Genomic DNA, 15,040 nt, shown 5'->3' with positions numbered 1-15,040 from the left:
AAGAAATGCATTCAATTCCCCCCGCCTTTAGTGTTAACTCCGGGGGGTCCTTGAGGAACTCGAACTCCGTATCGTACCTACATGCCTACGTATGTAGCTATCTGTGATCTTTGTCATCTATAAGCCTTTTTGGTTATATTATACTTATTATACTGAAGATCTCCTCTTCTCTACCTTAATTCATCATGGACCATCCAAAGGACCCAAATTTGAATGAGATCCATGACTTCTTGGTGTCATTGGCCTTCAAGGCTGGGGACATCATTAACAATGCACTTCCAGAAACCAATGACACTGGGTCCAAAAAGAACAGTATGTGTCCACAAAATTGAAGAAGAGGAACAAGCTCAAAATGTTGATCTTGTCAGGTGCCGATCTCGTCACGGAATATGATCGTGCGGTTGAGGATATGATATCGACCTCACTCAAGGAGAAGTACCCAAATTACGAGTACGTATGAAAACTCCGACGTTCGGCTTTGATATTCTGATGAATTGTATCACAGCTTCCACGGCGAAGAGACGTATGACCAAAACCGCCCATTGACTGATGCTCCCACCTTTGTTGTGGACCCAATTGATGGAACGGTCAACTTTGTACATGGCTTCCCATTTGCTTGTGTTTCACTCGGTTTCGCCATTGGTAAAATCCCAACCGTGGGTGTGGTATATAACCCATCTACCAAAACCCTTTATTCCGCTATCAAAGGTCAAGGGGCTTACCTCAACCGTGAAACTCGTCTGCCGCTAAAGGGCTCCAATATGGAGCCCCTAGCCGGGCTGACCAATGCCCTGATTGCCATTGAATGGGGTTCAGACCGCAGTGGTATCAACTGGGAGACCAAGGTTCGGACATTCGAGAAATTAGGTCAGTCCAAGGAGAATGGCGGGGCAATGGTACGGTCTTTCCGGAGTTTGGGCTCTGCGGCCTTGAATCTGTGTGCTGTGGCAGATGGCACGCTGGATTTGTACTGGGAAGGTGGATGCTGGGCCTGGGATGTCTGTGCAGGATGGGTCATTCTTGCCGAAGCTGGTGGTATCATGGTGGATGGTAGCCCGGCAGGGTGGGAGCCTCGTCTGGACGGAAGAAAGTACCTTGCAGTCCGAGGTTCCCCCAACCGAGTGGGACAAAAGGAACTTGTCGAGGAGTTCTGGAGCTATATTCAAGGTCCACTGGAGTATTGAGCAAATTCCTCATCTTTTCACCTGCCTCCGATGTTGTGATTTGAAACAATCTAAACCAAAATTTCAATTCAATGAATTCACAGGGTATATACGTATCTATCGGGTAGTATGTACAACAACAATGATAAACAAAAGAGAATGTATACATATGTATCGTTATGCCTAACGAGACCACCGGAAGCCCGAGTGATTCTCCTCCAGGCCGGACTCGCAGTCATTATCTTCATCAATTTCACGATCTGTCCAGCGTGCCGAATCTTGCCTGGATACCTCCGAATGTGTTCCTCTTTCGCTGGCACTCAGGGTCCTGTGAGATTCGTGCTCGGCCGCGAACATGTCGCTTCGGTCATAATCAGCCAAATCTTCCGACAGATAAAGACCAGATACACTTGGTAATATATCTGTATCTCTCCTGGTGATCTGAGGCTGGGCAGAATCGGACTGTCCTTCAACCTCGTCACCGGAGCTAGTGGGTCCAACATTCGGGGACTTGGCCCTGTCCACATTTTGCTTCAGTGAATCCTCAATGTCCACCATGGGCGTATGGCCAAAATGTGTGTCAACCAAGTGTTTGACCACAGGCCAACCATACGCATTGGTGAACATACGTCGCACGATGATGTTGTTGTGGGCATCGGGTTCGAGTCGAACAAGGACCTTCCGCCATGACAGATCGCGGTGATAGGCCCTCGCAATTTTCTCTTCAACTTTGAGGCCGCTCTCGCTGTTTTTCGGATTGGTGCTAGTACCCGGGGAATGTTGAATGCTAGAACTGGGTGTTGACTTGGATTGTTTGCCCTGTGACGAGCCAAAGGCCAATGTGCGTCGCTTGACCGGCAAAGGTGGTGGTATATCGTCTGGATGATAGACGCGATCATGGAAAATCGTCCTGGGTCGCGAGGCGGGGTCCAAAATGAAATCTGCAGGGGGCAGGGGTGGCATCAGCAAGTCTCCCGCAGACTCAAAAAACGTCGTTTTAGGTGGCGTGTGCATTCCCTCATGTTCACGAGCATGTCCGTGAGGAATAGGCGGTGGATGATCACTAGCACCGGTTCCGAAAGAGCTCAGAGTTTGGCTTCGATTGTAGATTCTGGAATTCTTGCCGCTATGACTTTTGCCTTCTTTGGGACGAAACAGTGAGAAGAAGCTATCTAGGGGACCAAGTGGCGTATTTTCCGAGGCACTTGCTGTGATGCTCTTGTGAGACGGATTAGGTTGCACTAGAAATTGCCCCGGCTTTGGGGAGAGTGGGGTTGTGTTCACTTCTTCATCACAGTTGGGGCTTTGTGCAACCTGAGTCGCAGAATGTGCACTAAGAGGATCTGCCTCCGTAGTCGAGAGGCTCAATGGTGATTCTTCATCCGAGCGAACAAATCGCGGCGACTTCGAGTTGGCCCCAGTCAACTCTGCCCACCCCCATTCAGCCATAGTCCCAACAAGACCATTGTCTCTCCTCGCCTTCTCAACCCGATCCAGACCCCTCCAGTCCAGAAACAGCAGACACGATGTCCGTAAAGGAACTATCCCATCGTTCACGACATTTGAATACACGGTGCGATGTTGGAATTTGCTAAGAACTTCGTGGGCAGGACCGCAGGGTAAGATGCGCAGAAGAGGCTTAGAACCAGGATCTGAATTATTTTGGTCCTTTGCAGCGTCCCCTTTTCCTGCAATCATGGCTCCCCAGCCACTTCGAACTTTCGGTGCTGTCCAACTCAACCCAAGATCCTGTCCAGTACGACCCACTAGACCCAAATCTAGAGCAAATCGAACATAGATCGGATTTTCATTGCTGAGACCAAGGAATGGGGTTGCAAGGGCGATGAAGTTGACAGGTTTGATCTGCTCGAAGAACTGAGGGGAGTGCTTTTGGATATAGGCAATTGCATATGTTTGAATCAGCCCCCCAAGAGAGTGTCCAACAAAACTAATGCTCGTAATTTGGTAAGCATGGTCATCACTTTGATCTAGTTGGGCATTCTCTTGAGTTGATCCAGCCGAACCAGACGTCGATGATCGTTGAGCTCGGTCTTTGCGACTAATGAAGGGTCGAGAAAATGGCTTGGGTGCCGAGCCTTTGAGAGGGAAATAAGGCTGATCAGGATATGTGAGAAGAAGGACATATTTAGCCAGCCGCTTGCCAAGGTATTGAATTCCACGTTCAGTTCGAACAGCATTGCCAGAGAATCCTCTGACAATGACTTGCTCGCTCTCATCAGATTCAGAGACATCACCGGCTTGATCATTTTGCTCTCCGGCATCACTGGAACTACTGCGGAAAACCTTAGCAAACCCGATATCAGGTTTCGACAGTTGGAGGAGATAATTCATACCTTGTGGGAAAGTTTGGACTATCCGGTCGAACGGGGACAACGTGAGGAGCGTTGGCTTTGCTGGCTTCCTTTTTGGATTTTCTCATTGTGTCGGACTTTCTCATTGCAGAATCGATGCTTTCCTTCAGGTAAAGCATGTCTGCTCCAAGATTACTGTGCAATCCGTGTGTCAGCAAGACAAGGTGAACCTTCTTCTTTTTAGCTTCTTTTGTTGGAGCTTCAGTATTGTCATTCAACTTCTGTTTGTCAGCCGAAGGCTGCGAGTCCACATCCATCGGATCAGTCATTTTCGAAGCATCCTTGACCGATGGGAATGCTGGACTGTTCCATAGACTGTTTGTGTCATCAACATTGACAGCGATGGATTTTGAGTATACACCGTTTGAAGCAAGCGCCTGGCTGCCCTTGGTATGCGGTAGCCAGTGATCTTGCAGTTTCCCTGGAGGACCGTTCCCACTGCTCCATGAGCCGCCAGAGAAATATGCTAAAGATTTCTCATCTCGGCCCACTAGCAACTCAAAATGGACCGCGGCGCTACTCGAGAATATCACCTGAGATTGTATCTCAACAATCCAAGTAACGCTTTGTCCGCTTGTCGGTCCACCTTGACCCGGAGAGCCGAATTTATGAGCGTCCTGTAGATGAGATGGTATCTGGATGGTGGCATCCCAACCGCCTCCGGCCTTGAGATATGGCTCATATTGCGGTATTCCCTCTATTCCTTGTTTCTCATACTTGGTGTTGGGGTCAAACTGTGCGGGATAACAAGCGGCGTACAGCGTGTACGGGCCATGTAGGTACGCGGCGCGTAATGGTATGGCAGATGTATTTTTCACCCTGACGTAGAGATTTGAAGGAATAGGTAGGATTGGATCGGCCGCTGGTGTATATCTGATTGTATACCTGGGTGGGGTCACGACTGTCAGTATGAAACACTAGATTGAAGAGGACTTCGGAGTTATGTCTGGGCATCGACATGGGGATGTTCACCTGACCACTTCTCCCACACGAACACTTCCGACTTGGTGGATTAACAACATATCTGTCGCTTTTCTAGCATCCACTGAATTTGTCTGCCACCCTGAGAGGGTATGAAACCGCGATGACCGTTCAATGTAGGAATAAGTTGCTCCTTGATCTGGGGTCTGAGAAGCCGAATACGTGCGCGCAGTGATCAGCATTGAATCCGATCGACAGTTCCATCATAAAAGAAAATCCACAAGCAAGTATGAGAAAAGTGAAAATGTACTAGTTATTCGTATCCCATGTTGTTCATACACGGTTCGTTCACGTGACATTGAAATGAAGCTTGATAACCTGTCGAACCTTCCCCGTCATCGAGTTGTCTTGCGGTCTTCAGGTACCACATGCAATCAAAATGTCTGCCACTCACCAAGAGGATTGCCCCATGTTCTTTCATGTTCTTTCCAGAACATGTTTTTTTCGCTCACGAATCGTACTGTTTGTTGCAACTTGACAAATGAGAACTTTTTTCCCGTTGAGAAGTTCAACAGGTCTCGATCTCAGAGTCCCGCTGCCGTAGGGGCGTACAAAGCGATTGATTTAGCTCTTCTACTGTTATCACACATCATCCTTAACCATGCCTCAAGTTTCGAGATATTGATCCGACGCCACGATGCAGGTACCAAACATTTCTTTGTAGACAATACTTAGGTAGATAACTAATGAATCAAATTCAATAAACGACGGGGCTCTTTGCAGAGTTCCATCCAACCATCTCTTTCGACAGCCACAATCTTTCCGTCAATACAAACGCGTCGCCACTTTTCTTCATCTTCATGGAAATCGATTCGAACTTCTTCAATATCGGCATAAGTCAATGTCGATTCCAGCACGTGTTGGCCACCTTGGTAGGCTAGAGTCATCAAATGCATCGCATCTTCTGGTGACATAGGTCCAAAACGAATAAACTTCATTTGCCCACTGAGGGGGACCGAGTCTGGGGAGATCAAAAACTCTTTTTCAAGACGTGGAACCAGTGTGGTAAGTGCATACATGTGCTCAAGCTCTTCCACCGCTTGTCGAATTTCGTTCGTACCATCCGACGTGGTCATAGTAATCTTGCCCTTGAAGCGATGAGACGGGGTACCATCCGATGGATAAAGTAGCTCATTAGCTGCCATCTTGAATCGATCGACCCCATACTTCCGATATTCGGCTGTATCACTGTCGGCAACTAATGCTGCATGGAGCCCCCAACTTGCAACGACGGCGCCATATAGGGTATGACCAGCGGCTTCAGCATCGGTATCTATTGGAGTTCGCTGACGGCCTTCATCCACAACAAGTCGACTGCCAGGGGAGAAATTTGCGATAAAGACAGGTACAGGGGATGCACTGCCTTGAAGTAGAGTTGAAAGACCTGGCACCGGGCCAGACCGTAATCCAATGGAACTAGCCATGGCATTCCCGGTGCCACAGGGAATCAGCGCAAGGGTTGGGGGTACACTGATTGTCTTTTTGGTTTTGTAGATAACATCCAGAATATCAACAAGACCCCCATCGCCTGAAAGAAGAATGATGGTTTGCGGGATGCCATTATGTGCAAGCTCCACGAATCTCGACCGTGCCAGGTCGATTATGGTTTCTGTAGACTCAGTCTCGTACACCTCAACATTGGTAATCCCGAGATATGTAAAGAGTGGACGCAGAGCATCCTGATAAATTGTCATGGCTCTTCCAGTTCCTGATCCAGTGGATATCACCACTTGGGTGACAGCCCCAGTTTCATGTTGAAGATGGCTAGGAATGTTTGTCACAAACGGAGATAGTCCCGTGGGCAGAGATGCGACATCGATTTTCTCCAGATATACACGTTCGGGCTCATGGCCACTTGGTTTGGAGTCGAAGAACAGCACGCTATGTCTGGCGGATACTGACAACACACAGAGAATATCCTTGAAGTCAATCGAACTCTCGATGCCTTTGTCAGAAGTGTATTTTAGCGTGTTATCAACAATTTTTACTGTTACAGGTAGCTCTGTCATATCGGCGCGAGGATCCAACAAAGATGTGTGGAGAGACAGTTAACAGTTGACCGCGGGGCTACTTAGTTATAAGCTACACGTAGGTGCGTGTACCGTAATCGGCTTACGGCGGGTTTCATCGAACGTTTGATAACTACAATTTCCATGTACACTGACTACATATGTATCTATAGATGTAATAGAAGAACCTCAAATAAATGATTCAAGTGCAAATTGTTTAATCCTTCTAGACTTCTCTTTTCTCATAGTACAAAAAAAGGAATAAAGTACAAAGTGTCCCAAGTCAGGGTATACACAAAGCCAGAGAGGTTCCAAAAACGCCCAATTTCAATATATGAGCCTCTTTTCTTTTATTTTTACTCAGTTTGAGTCGAGGAGATTCCACGAGACGGTGAATTCTCATCATGAGATATATGTTTATCGCTCAAATTCACCGCAATGAAGGTTTTGGGAAGTTCCACCCTATATGTAATGAGCAATGATCCTGGAGATTCTCGAGTGTAAAAAGACTTACGTGTTAAACTTCGCCTTCAGTGTCTCAATGACTTCCTTCCAATCTTGATGAGCCGTCAAACTGCGCCGAGGGGCGCAACCGATGGAGTGTCTAGAATCAAGTTGCACATCAAGAGGGTCGAAAGCGTGGCATCCAGGGCTGACTGAGATCCGAATGGAGTAGGAGTATGAGTCCGATTCACTGTCACGGGCCTCATATAATTCAAAGCAAATTTGAGATAGATAGTCAAGTTCTGGGATTGCACTTCTGGCAATCTTTGTTTGAATTCCACCTTCTAGAATGCAGTTCAAAAGGGTGTAGATGTGAGATTCCTTGGTGAAGTAGAAGAAGGACTTGGCATCCTGCGAAGCCTGCACCTCTTCTAGGTCTCGAACAATCTCTTGGAGCAAGGGAAGAGAGGTCAACAGACCAATCTCCAACTTCTCACTGTCGGTGATACCGTATTCCTGGGGCGTCACATAGTCGAAGAGGACCTTGGCCAACTTGTACAATTCCCGAAGTTTCGACAACCGCTCATCCATCTTACACTTCGAGGAATTGGAACCAGGGAAAAGTTTGAAATAATGATCGTATGAATCATCCAGGGCCCGAAGGTGCGGGAGCGACTCAGGCGCATGCATGCGTTTCTTCAACCCAAAGCGATGCGCAAACGTCTGGTTTTCGGCGCGCTCTTCGGGTTTGTCATTTCCACCCTCCTGGACAGGCTTCCCGTCCACAGTTGCATCAGACTTTACCGTGCTCTTGCTCTTGATGCTTTCCTTTTCTTCTTCATCGCGAGCAATGTCGGGGGGCATGAAGACCCACTCCAAAAACTGTCTGTTGTGAAGCGCATCGAACTTCATGCTGTCATATAGCTCGGAAAGCTTGCTAGGGTCAACCTTCTCGGTGTCACAGAACTCTGCAAAAAGCTTCTCCCATCGTTCTTTGAAAAGACGAGGATCTTCACCCGCACACCAGCGGCCCTGAATGCTGGATATATCAGGACCATCCAACTGTGGATCCTCGGAGTTTGGCTGGGCTAGATTCTCAGGGTCGTTAGATGTGGTTGGGAAAATGTTCGGTGAACTGCTGAGTTTCTCAAAGTTGTGCCGCATCACACTCCGGTGGAACTTCATTAGCTCGACTACCGTAGCGAGAACAACTGAAGGCTCTGGGACATTGCTGTCCTTGGGCCAGGCAAATTGCGACGGCGCAGAGCCTTCTCGCAAAAGCAACTTAAGCTTCTTCTTGACTTTATCCATGACATCCTTGGCGGCATTCGAATCGTCGAGCAAATCTTTCCGAACTTGTATCAAGTCTTCGGGGATATCCTTCTGGTCCAAGAAGGAACAAGCCCAGATTTGTGCTGTTGATAGGTTTCATTAGCTAACAATGATGGTAAAGTGATGAAGCAAAATGTGTTCAACTCACCACTGGTGCTCACTCTACGTTCCGAGCTCGTGAACATACGAACATTGTTCAATGCTTCTTTGTTCATCAGCTTGAGATCATCCCGCATGTTCAACCCAAGGTCTTGCGATTGGTAACGCGCAGCATGAGTGGGCTCGCCACCCCATTTGATCACAAGCTGGAGTTTATCCAGGATCAAGTCATTCTCGGCAGCAGAGAATCGAGAGAAGGTGGCACCTGAAATAGAATCACTTCGAGTTTGTGACCTGCGCAGTTCCTCACTATCTTGCGCCGCCGCACCTGGCACAGGGGCAATAGGTTCCTCGCCGAGCTTTCCCTCGGGCAACGGGGAAGAGACAGCGGGAGAGCTTTCTTGCTCTTTCATTTCTTCTGGCTTTCGTTTCCGGAACATCGGTTTGATTTGTACTTTTGTTCCGGGCCAACCGCCCTTTTGCTCCAAGGATGTACGGAGCAGCTTCAGCTTCTCCATATCTTCCAAGCCCTTCTCCATGGCCAACTTGACAGCATCGGAGACACTAGACAATGCAGCCGCTCCTTTTATTACTATCTCCTCTTGGTGGCCCTTCAACAGATTCACAAATGGTTGACTGTGGAACGTGAACTTAAATTTTTGTTTTGGGGTTCGATCAGCGTGCCGAATCACTGCGACCATGCCTTTCAGCTTCCAGGAGTGCTTGGAAGCTGGGAGGGGCGGAAGCGCTTCCTCGTTGGCAGGCTGTATCGAAAGAGCTGGAGATCTCGAATTTGAGGGGCTGTAACCCCGAGAGGTGTGGCCATCCCTGGAGTTCAATTTGCTGAGAGCAGCGCCAAAATCAGCACCCTCTACCACAGATGAGGAGGCTATTGATGGAGGACAAGTGGAGACATCGGAGGGAGGGTTTTCCGAAACTTTGTGGGAGCATTGATTGCCGTAGAGTCTGGAAGTGCTAGGGGACTTTAAGAGTGTCTTCAAAGCCTGACGATGAGATCCTACTGTGCTTCTTCTGGATGAACCCATGTCTGGAGATGGTGGCTCGGATGATTCGGTCACTCCTTCGCATTTGCGTCGCTCATTCAAGAAAATATCCCGAAGAATGTTGGCGCATTTGTCGTAGTAGTCGTTGTTGTCCTTGACAAAACTCCAGCCATTAACATCAATAACATAGCTCTTATCTCCAACACGGAGCATGTCAAATCCACAGATTCTCTGACCAAATCCGTTAGAGATCTTTGAAGCGATTACTGCCTCTTCTTTGCCAAGTTTTGTGATATATCGTATTTCTTTTCCATGGGTATTGCGACGGACAAGACCGTCAACCACGGGAGATTTGCGTGTCTCAGCGTGGCAAAAGTCTGGCCCAACTGTATATGCTTTCACGTCTTCGGCATTGTCGACCCTGAGGAATTGTTCATACAAATAACTTGCATCCTTTTCCGTAACAGACCTTGGAACAGAGAGGGTGGGATCATATTCAGAGCTTTTATTGCCCACCTTTCGAAACAGTCGCCTTCCGCCGCCGCCGTACTGCTGATCATTCGGGAAGTAGATGTGAATGTTGTGATCCTCACCATTGACAGGTTTTTCGACAAAGGGCTTTTTGAAAACTTTCCCGTCAACGATTAAAGCCTCACCGTCTTCGGACATTGAAACATGCTGGGTTCGAGGGACACCGCCACCGATTCCATTTTCAGGGCCTGGGAGCTTCACGCCAGTCAATTGGTAGATGTGTTGGCCCAGTTCGGGTGATTCTAGCATCGGACCGCCATCACGATTGACCTCCAGTCGCTTGGGAGTAGGAACACCCATATGATCCAAAATCATCAGGCAAAGTCGCCTATCCCACAAAACCTTTTGCATCGGCAGGTCATTGACACAAAGGGGTTTTCGGAGTTTAGCGTACGCAATGGCTTTGTCCAAAGGGAATCCGTCCGAAAAGAAAGCCAATAAGAAGTCACACACTGGCCAATTTTCCACTGCTTCATCGAGAATCACCTTGTCTCCAAACACTATTACTTCGAAATCGCCTCTCGATTGGAGACGAGTCAAGATGTTCTGGCTAGGTTTGCTGCGGGCTTTCACATCCAAGGCACAGACACCAATTCTCCATGGTTTGAGAGAGCTGGATTCAACTTCACTGATGGAGCTGCCAGCCGTGCTAGGAGCTGTGCTTCCACTAAACCTTCTAGGTGCACGGCTAGAGGACCGCGCAGACTGTCCAAGTATGCTGGTAGAGCGAGGATCGGATCCCGATTCAACTTTTGCGGATTGGCTTTGTGACGATTTTGTATGTTGGGTGGACTTGACCGAGACCAGAGTGGTAGGTTCGGGAACGAGGCCTGTAGGTGTTTGATCATTGTAATCGGAGTCCAGGTCGGACGATGGGGGACCTGCTGTTGAACTGGGCTCTGTGGGAGGTTGCGAGGAGTCCAGCCCGGCAGAAGAGCCGTTGCTGTGCTCGGTCCTTTCCATTGGAGACAGAGTAGGCCGAACGGGCAGGAGGCAGGAGGGGCAAAAAAGGCGGGGAGTTCAAGAAAAGTTATGCCCGGGATATTTTGAAGGAAATATCAGGTATTCAATTCAGCCATAGGCATTAAGGTGGAATCTGGGGAAACAGCGGTAGTCATTCTCCAGGAGGAACAGCTCCTTTATCAAATAATGGGGTCCCGGATTTTGCAGGCGGAGAAGGGTTTCATCTCCAATTCTTGGCTCATGTATATGGTCAATTTCTTTTCTTTTTCCTCGGTATTTCATTGTATATTATATATGGATATTTTTGGACCTAAATACTACATGAAGTATTATTGCACTGGAATAGTTAGACCTTTAAGTACAACATATGGATACTCATAACTAATTCAGTAACTACCTAACTATGTCTAGTTAGCTAATACAGTTATTCAACTAGCACAATTTACGTTCACAGACGTATGTACATGTGTATTTTTCTATATCCAGTATCTCTTGTGTTGCAATGAGTATTATATAAAGTGATTTGATCCATATGATGTTATATATTACCTTCAATACAATCTTGCCTCGTATATAACTTGTGTGCAAAGTACTAAGTAAATTGTCTGAAAAGGAAGGCGGTCTAAATGTAGGCTAGGCGGGGCAGAAAAAAAAACAGCAAAAAAAAGATATGGATATCCATCAAGCTTAAGCTGACCAACTTGCGATTCAGTTGTTTGACGGTTGGCTATAGGCAATTGGTGTTATCGTAACGACTCAGATATTCCCATCGTTTTGTTTACAATACCACACTTTCACCATGCCTTCTTTGCCAAACGATAATTTCGATCTGCCTCTGGCGAAGCGGCAAAAGCGGGTTTCCAAGGGCAATAATGTTGGACAACGGGGTTCAAAAATCTTCGCTCCTTTTCGTGTAAGTCGAGGTATAATTGATTCCTTTCTTTAGGCTGACCGTATTCCCATAAAGACATTAGGATTGGTGTCACCTACACCCGTGCCTTTCACCTCAGTGCGTCTGGGTAAATCAACCTATCAAATCACGACCTCTGTTGGACATTCGTTGCAGACCTATGATTTGCGCAAAGGACTGAACCTCATCTTCCTGAGTCGACCCCGAACACCGGAGATCATCACGGCGACATGTGCATGGCAAGATAAGGTCTTCGCAGCTTGGGGCCATCTTCGGCCGCAGTCCCCTGGCGGGATCTGGGTTTTCAAGCGTGGTAAAAAGGTTGCAGCCCTCCAAAGCCCCGCAGATCTGAAAGGGCCCCTCGAACGACTGGTTGTATTTGGCTCATGGGTAATCGGCTGCTGGGCTGGGGGCCTTGAAGTTTGGAAAACCGGCACATACGAGCATTATGCTAGCATGAGACCTCAGTCTATTCAAGGCTCCTCCCGGGAGCAAATCTACACTGGTGTCATGTGTAATATGCCGACTTATCTCAACAAGATCTTTGTGGGTCGATCGGACGGTGCTGTCGATATCTGGAACCTCCGCAGTGGGAAACTGATTCACACACTGCCCCCTTCTTCGCCAGACGTCGGTCCCGTGACAGCGATCCAGCCCACGCCTGCTCTATCGCTCGTTGCCGTTGCGTACAAGAGCGGAGCATTATCAATTCAGAACGTCAACTCAGGCCAGCTTGTCTTGAATTTGAAAAACGCATCTTCGCGGGGTCTTCCTGTGACATCTATAACGTTCCGAAGCGACGGATTAGGCGCTGGCCATGATGGTCGCAGCTCCGGTGTCATGGCCACGGTATCGAATGGCAGCGGTGACATCACGCTCTGGGACTTGAACAACGGAGGTCGTATTGCGGGTATCCTTCGTGGAGCCCATCGTGTCTCAAGTGGTGAAAAGGCTATGGGTGCCAACCGTGCTGAGTTCCTTGATGGCCAGCCAGTAATCGTGTCCTCGGGCGACGACAATTCTCTCAAGACATGGATATTCGACGAAACTCCCTTCTCACCCATCCCCAGGCCACTTCACACAAGAAACGGACACTCAGCTGCCGTCAGCGCTCTTGATTTCCTGCCGGGCTCCTCGGACGGGTCTGACTCAGGCGGTAAGTGGCTTCTGAGTGCAAGCAAGGACTGCAGCCTCTGGGGCCTCAGTTTGCGCAAAGACAGCCAGCACACCGAGATTTCACAGGGTAGCTTGGAGCGCAAGGCCAAGAAGGCCGGCCCGTCGGCCAACTCACAAACCATGTCATCAGAGGATCTTAAAGCCCCTGAAGTCACATGCATCGCCTGCAGTCTCAACCGTGATGGCGGAATGGGCATCACCACATCTGGCCCGATCTGGTCGAACCCGAAGGTAACAAACGCCGATGCTTCTAATACAACTGGCTGGGAAAGCGTGGTCACTGGTCACCGAGGTGACAAGTTCGCACGTACCTGGTTCTGGGGCAAAAAGAAGGCAGGTCGATGGGCCTTTGCGACCAGCGATGGAACAGAGGTCAAGGTAAGCAACAACTTGAACATGGAAGCAACTCTTGAATCCTTGCTAATTCAATTTACTTACAGAGCGTCGCGGTCTCACACTGTGGCACTTTTGCTGTTATTGGGTCAGCAGGAGGATCCATTGACATGTTTAACATGCAATCGGGTCAGCACCGACAAAGTTTCCCGGCTCGACTCCCAGCTTCACGCAAGGCCAATGTTTTTGCCTCAACAGCTGAAGCCTCAAAGCACACCAAGGCAGTGACTGGCTTGATGATTGACAGCTTGAACCGGACTGTCGTTAGCTGTGGCTTGGACGGTAAAGTAAAGGTAATACCCACCAATGTCCTTTAACATCTCCTCAGATGACTGACGTGTTTGATTGTTCGCAGTTTTGGGATCTTCTCTCCGGAAAATTCATTGATGAGCTAGATTGGAATCCAATGGCTGCCATTACCGGACTTCGCTACAACAAGGCGAGTGAGCTAGTCGCTTTCAGCTGCGACGATCTTTCAATCCGCGTGATTGATCTTGAGACCAGAAAGCTGGTGCGTGAATTCTGGGGATGTGTGGGCCAAGTCAACGATTTCATCTTTTCCAATGATGGACGATGGATCGTTGCGGCCTCGATGGACTCGGTGGTCCGAGTATGGGATTTACCTACTGGACATCTCATTGATATCTTCCGAGTGTCGAGTACCTGTGTTGCCTTGGCCATGTCATCAACTGGTGAATTCCTTGCCACTGCACACGCCGGTGGCATCGGCGTCAGTCTTTGGAGCAATCGTAGTCTATTCATGCCTATCTCAACCAAAAATTTGGACGAGAGCGTCATTGAAAACGTTGGGATCCCGGCAACGTCAGGAGAAGGCGGTGCTGGTCTTATCGAAGCAGCATTTGTTGAGACTCCTGAGGAAGATGAGGAAGATGGCCCAGTGTTGGCAACAGACCAGCTACGGCATGATATGATGACCCTCAGTCTCGTCCCCAAGAGCAGGTGGCAGGCACTGATCCATTTGGATACTATTCGGGTAGGATTTATCTCTACAATCGTCCAATTTTCTAGCTAACATTTCCACAGGAACGCAACCGGCCCAAGGAAGCCCCTAAGGCACCTGAGAAGGCACCCTTTTTCCTTCCCTCCCTGCTCAATTCTAGTGGGCCCGAGTCAGCTAGCGAAAACGCCGGCAAGGACGCCGATCCTGGATTGCTAGCAAAGAGCGCTGAAGCCGAAAGGTTGCGGATTGCCAAGTTGCAAAATGGCGAGAATTCCAGTTCCCCCCAGTCTATTTTCACTCGGTCATTGGCATCCGGCCACCAGTCCGGCAACTTCGATTCATTTATTGATCATCTCAAGTCCTTATCTCCAGCTAAGGCAGACCTTGAGATCCGTTCATTAGATCCTCGAGTGCGTGATGGGCATTCTGAGCTGTCTGGTTTCGTCACTGCTTTGACTTATCGCCTGAAGTCCAAGAGAGACTTTGAAATGGTCAATGCGTGGATGGCAGTCTTCCTGAAGATTCATGCCGACACTATTAGTCTCAGCTCTGATCGTGATGAGCCCGAGTATCGCTTGCTGCAAGAAACTCTCGCGGCTTGGGCTCATGAGCAGGAGCAAGAGGGTAAACGCTTGGCTGAATTGGTGGGATACTGTCGCGGAGTGGTAGGATTCTTGCGATCAGCTCGGTAAGATGATTTGG

At 48.6% G+C, this 15,040-nt stretch overlaps 5 protein-coding genes across 5 annotated transcripts; 2 read left to right on the top strand and 3 right to left on the bottom strand.

Moving 5' to 3' along the window:
* Positions 1 to 185: 185 nt before the first annotated feature.
* N7529_004404 (inositol monophosphatase family protein) lies at positions 186 to 1,184 on the top strand (the record flags this gene model as incomplete). Its single annotated transcript, XM_057239931.1, has 3 exons — positions 186 to 312; positions 369 to 450; positions 506 to 1,184. 3 exons carry the CDS (start codon positions 186 to 188, stop codon positions 1,182 to 1,184), a joined length of 888 nt encoding a protein of 295 aa, XP_057099226.1.
* A 162-nt stretch (positions 1,185 to 1,346) lies between these two features.
* Positions 1,347 to 4,698, bottom strand: N7529_004403 (lipase ROG1 family protein; the record flags this gene model as incomplete). The annotated part of the gene is made up of 3 exons (XM_057239930.1): positions 1,347 to 3,456; positions 3,518 to 4,420; positions 4,508 to 4,698. 3 exons carry the CDS (start codon positions 4,696 to 4,698, stop codon positions 1,347 to 1,349), a joined length of 3,204 nt encoding a protein of 1,067 aa, XP_057099225.1.
* A 501-nt stretch (positions 4,699 to 5,199) lies between these two features.
* N7529_004402 (diacylglycerol/lipid kinase family protein) lies at positions 5,200 to 6,525 on the bottom strand (the record flags this gene model as incomplete). The annotated part of the gene is made up of 1 exon (XM_057239929.1): positions 5,200 to 6,525. One exon carries the CDS (start codon positions 6,523 to 6,525, stop codon positions 5,200 to 5,202), a length of 1,326 nt encoding a protein of 441 aa, XP_057099224.1.
* A 356-nt stretch (positions 6,526 to 6,881) lies between these two features.
* On the bottom strand, positions 6,882 to 10,898 carry N7529_004401 (inositol polyphosphate kinase VIP1; the record flags this gene model as incomplete). The annotated part of the gene is made up of 3 exons (XM_057239928.1): positions 6,882 to 6,987; positions 7,040 to 8,384; positions 8,450 to 10,898. 3 exons carry the CDS (start codon positions 10,896 to 10,898, stop codon positions 6,882 to 6,884), a joined length of 3,900 nt encoding a protein of 1,299 aa, XP_057099223.1.
* Positions 10,899 to 11,697: 799 nt separating this feature from the next.
* On the top strand, positions 11,698 to 15,030 carry N7529_004400 (rRNA-processing protein UTP21; the record flags this gene model as incomplete). Its single annotated transcript, XM_057239927.1, has 5 exons — positions 11,698 to 11,811; positions 11,866 to 13,362; positions 13,425 to 13,670; positions 13,733 to 14,371; positions 14,422 to 15,030. 5 exons carry the CDS (start codon positions 11,698 to 11,700, stop codon positions 15,028 to 15,030), a joined length of 3,105 nt encoding a protein of 1,034 aa, XP_057099222.1.
* Between the last annotated feature and the right edge of the window lie 10 nt (positions 15,031 to 15,040).

The sequence above is a fragment of the Penicillium soppii genome, assembly GCF_028829465.1.
Source record: "Penicillium soppii strain IBT 18220 chromosome Unknown utg000004l, whole genome shotgun sequence".
NCBI lineage: Eukaryota > Fungi > Ascomycota > Eurotiomycetes > Eurotiales > Aspergillaceae > Penicillium > Penicillium soppii.
Note: the sequence above shows the minus strand (reverse complement) of the source record. Positions and strands in the feature narration are given on the sequence as shown.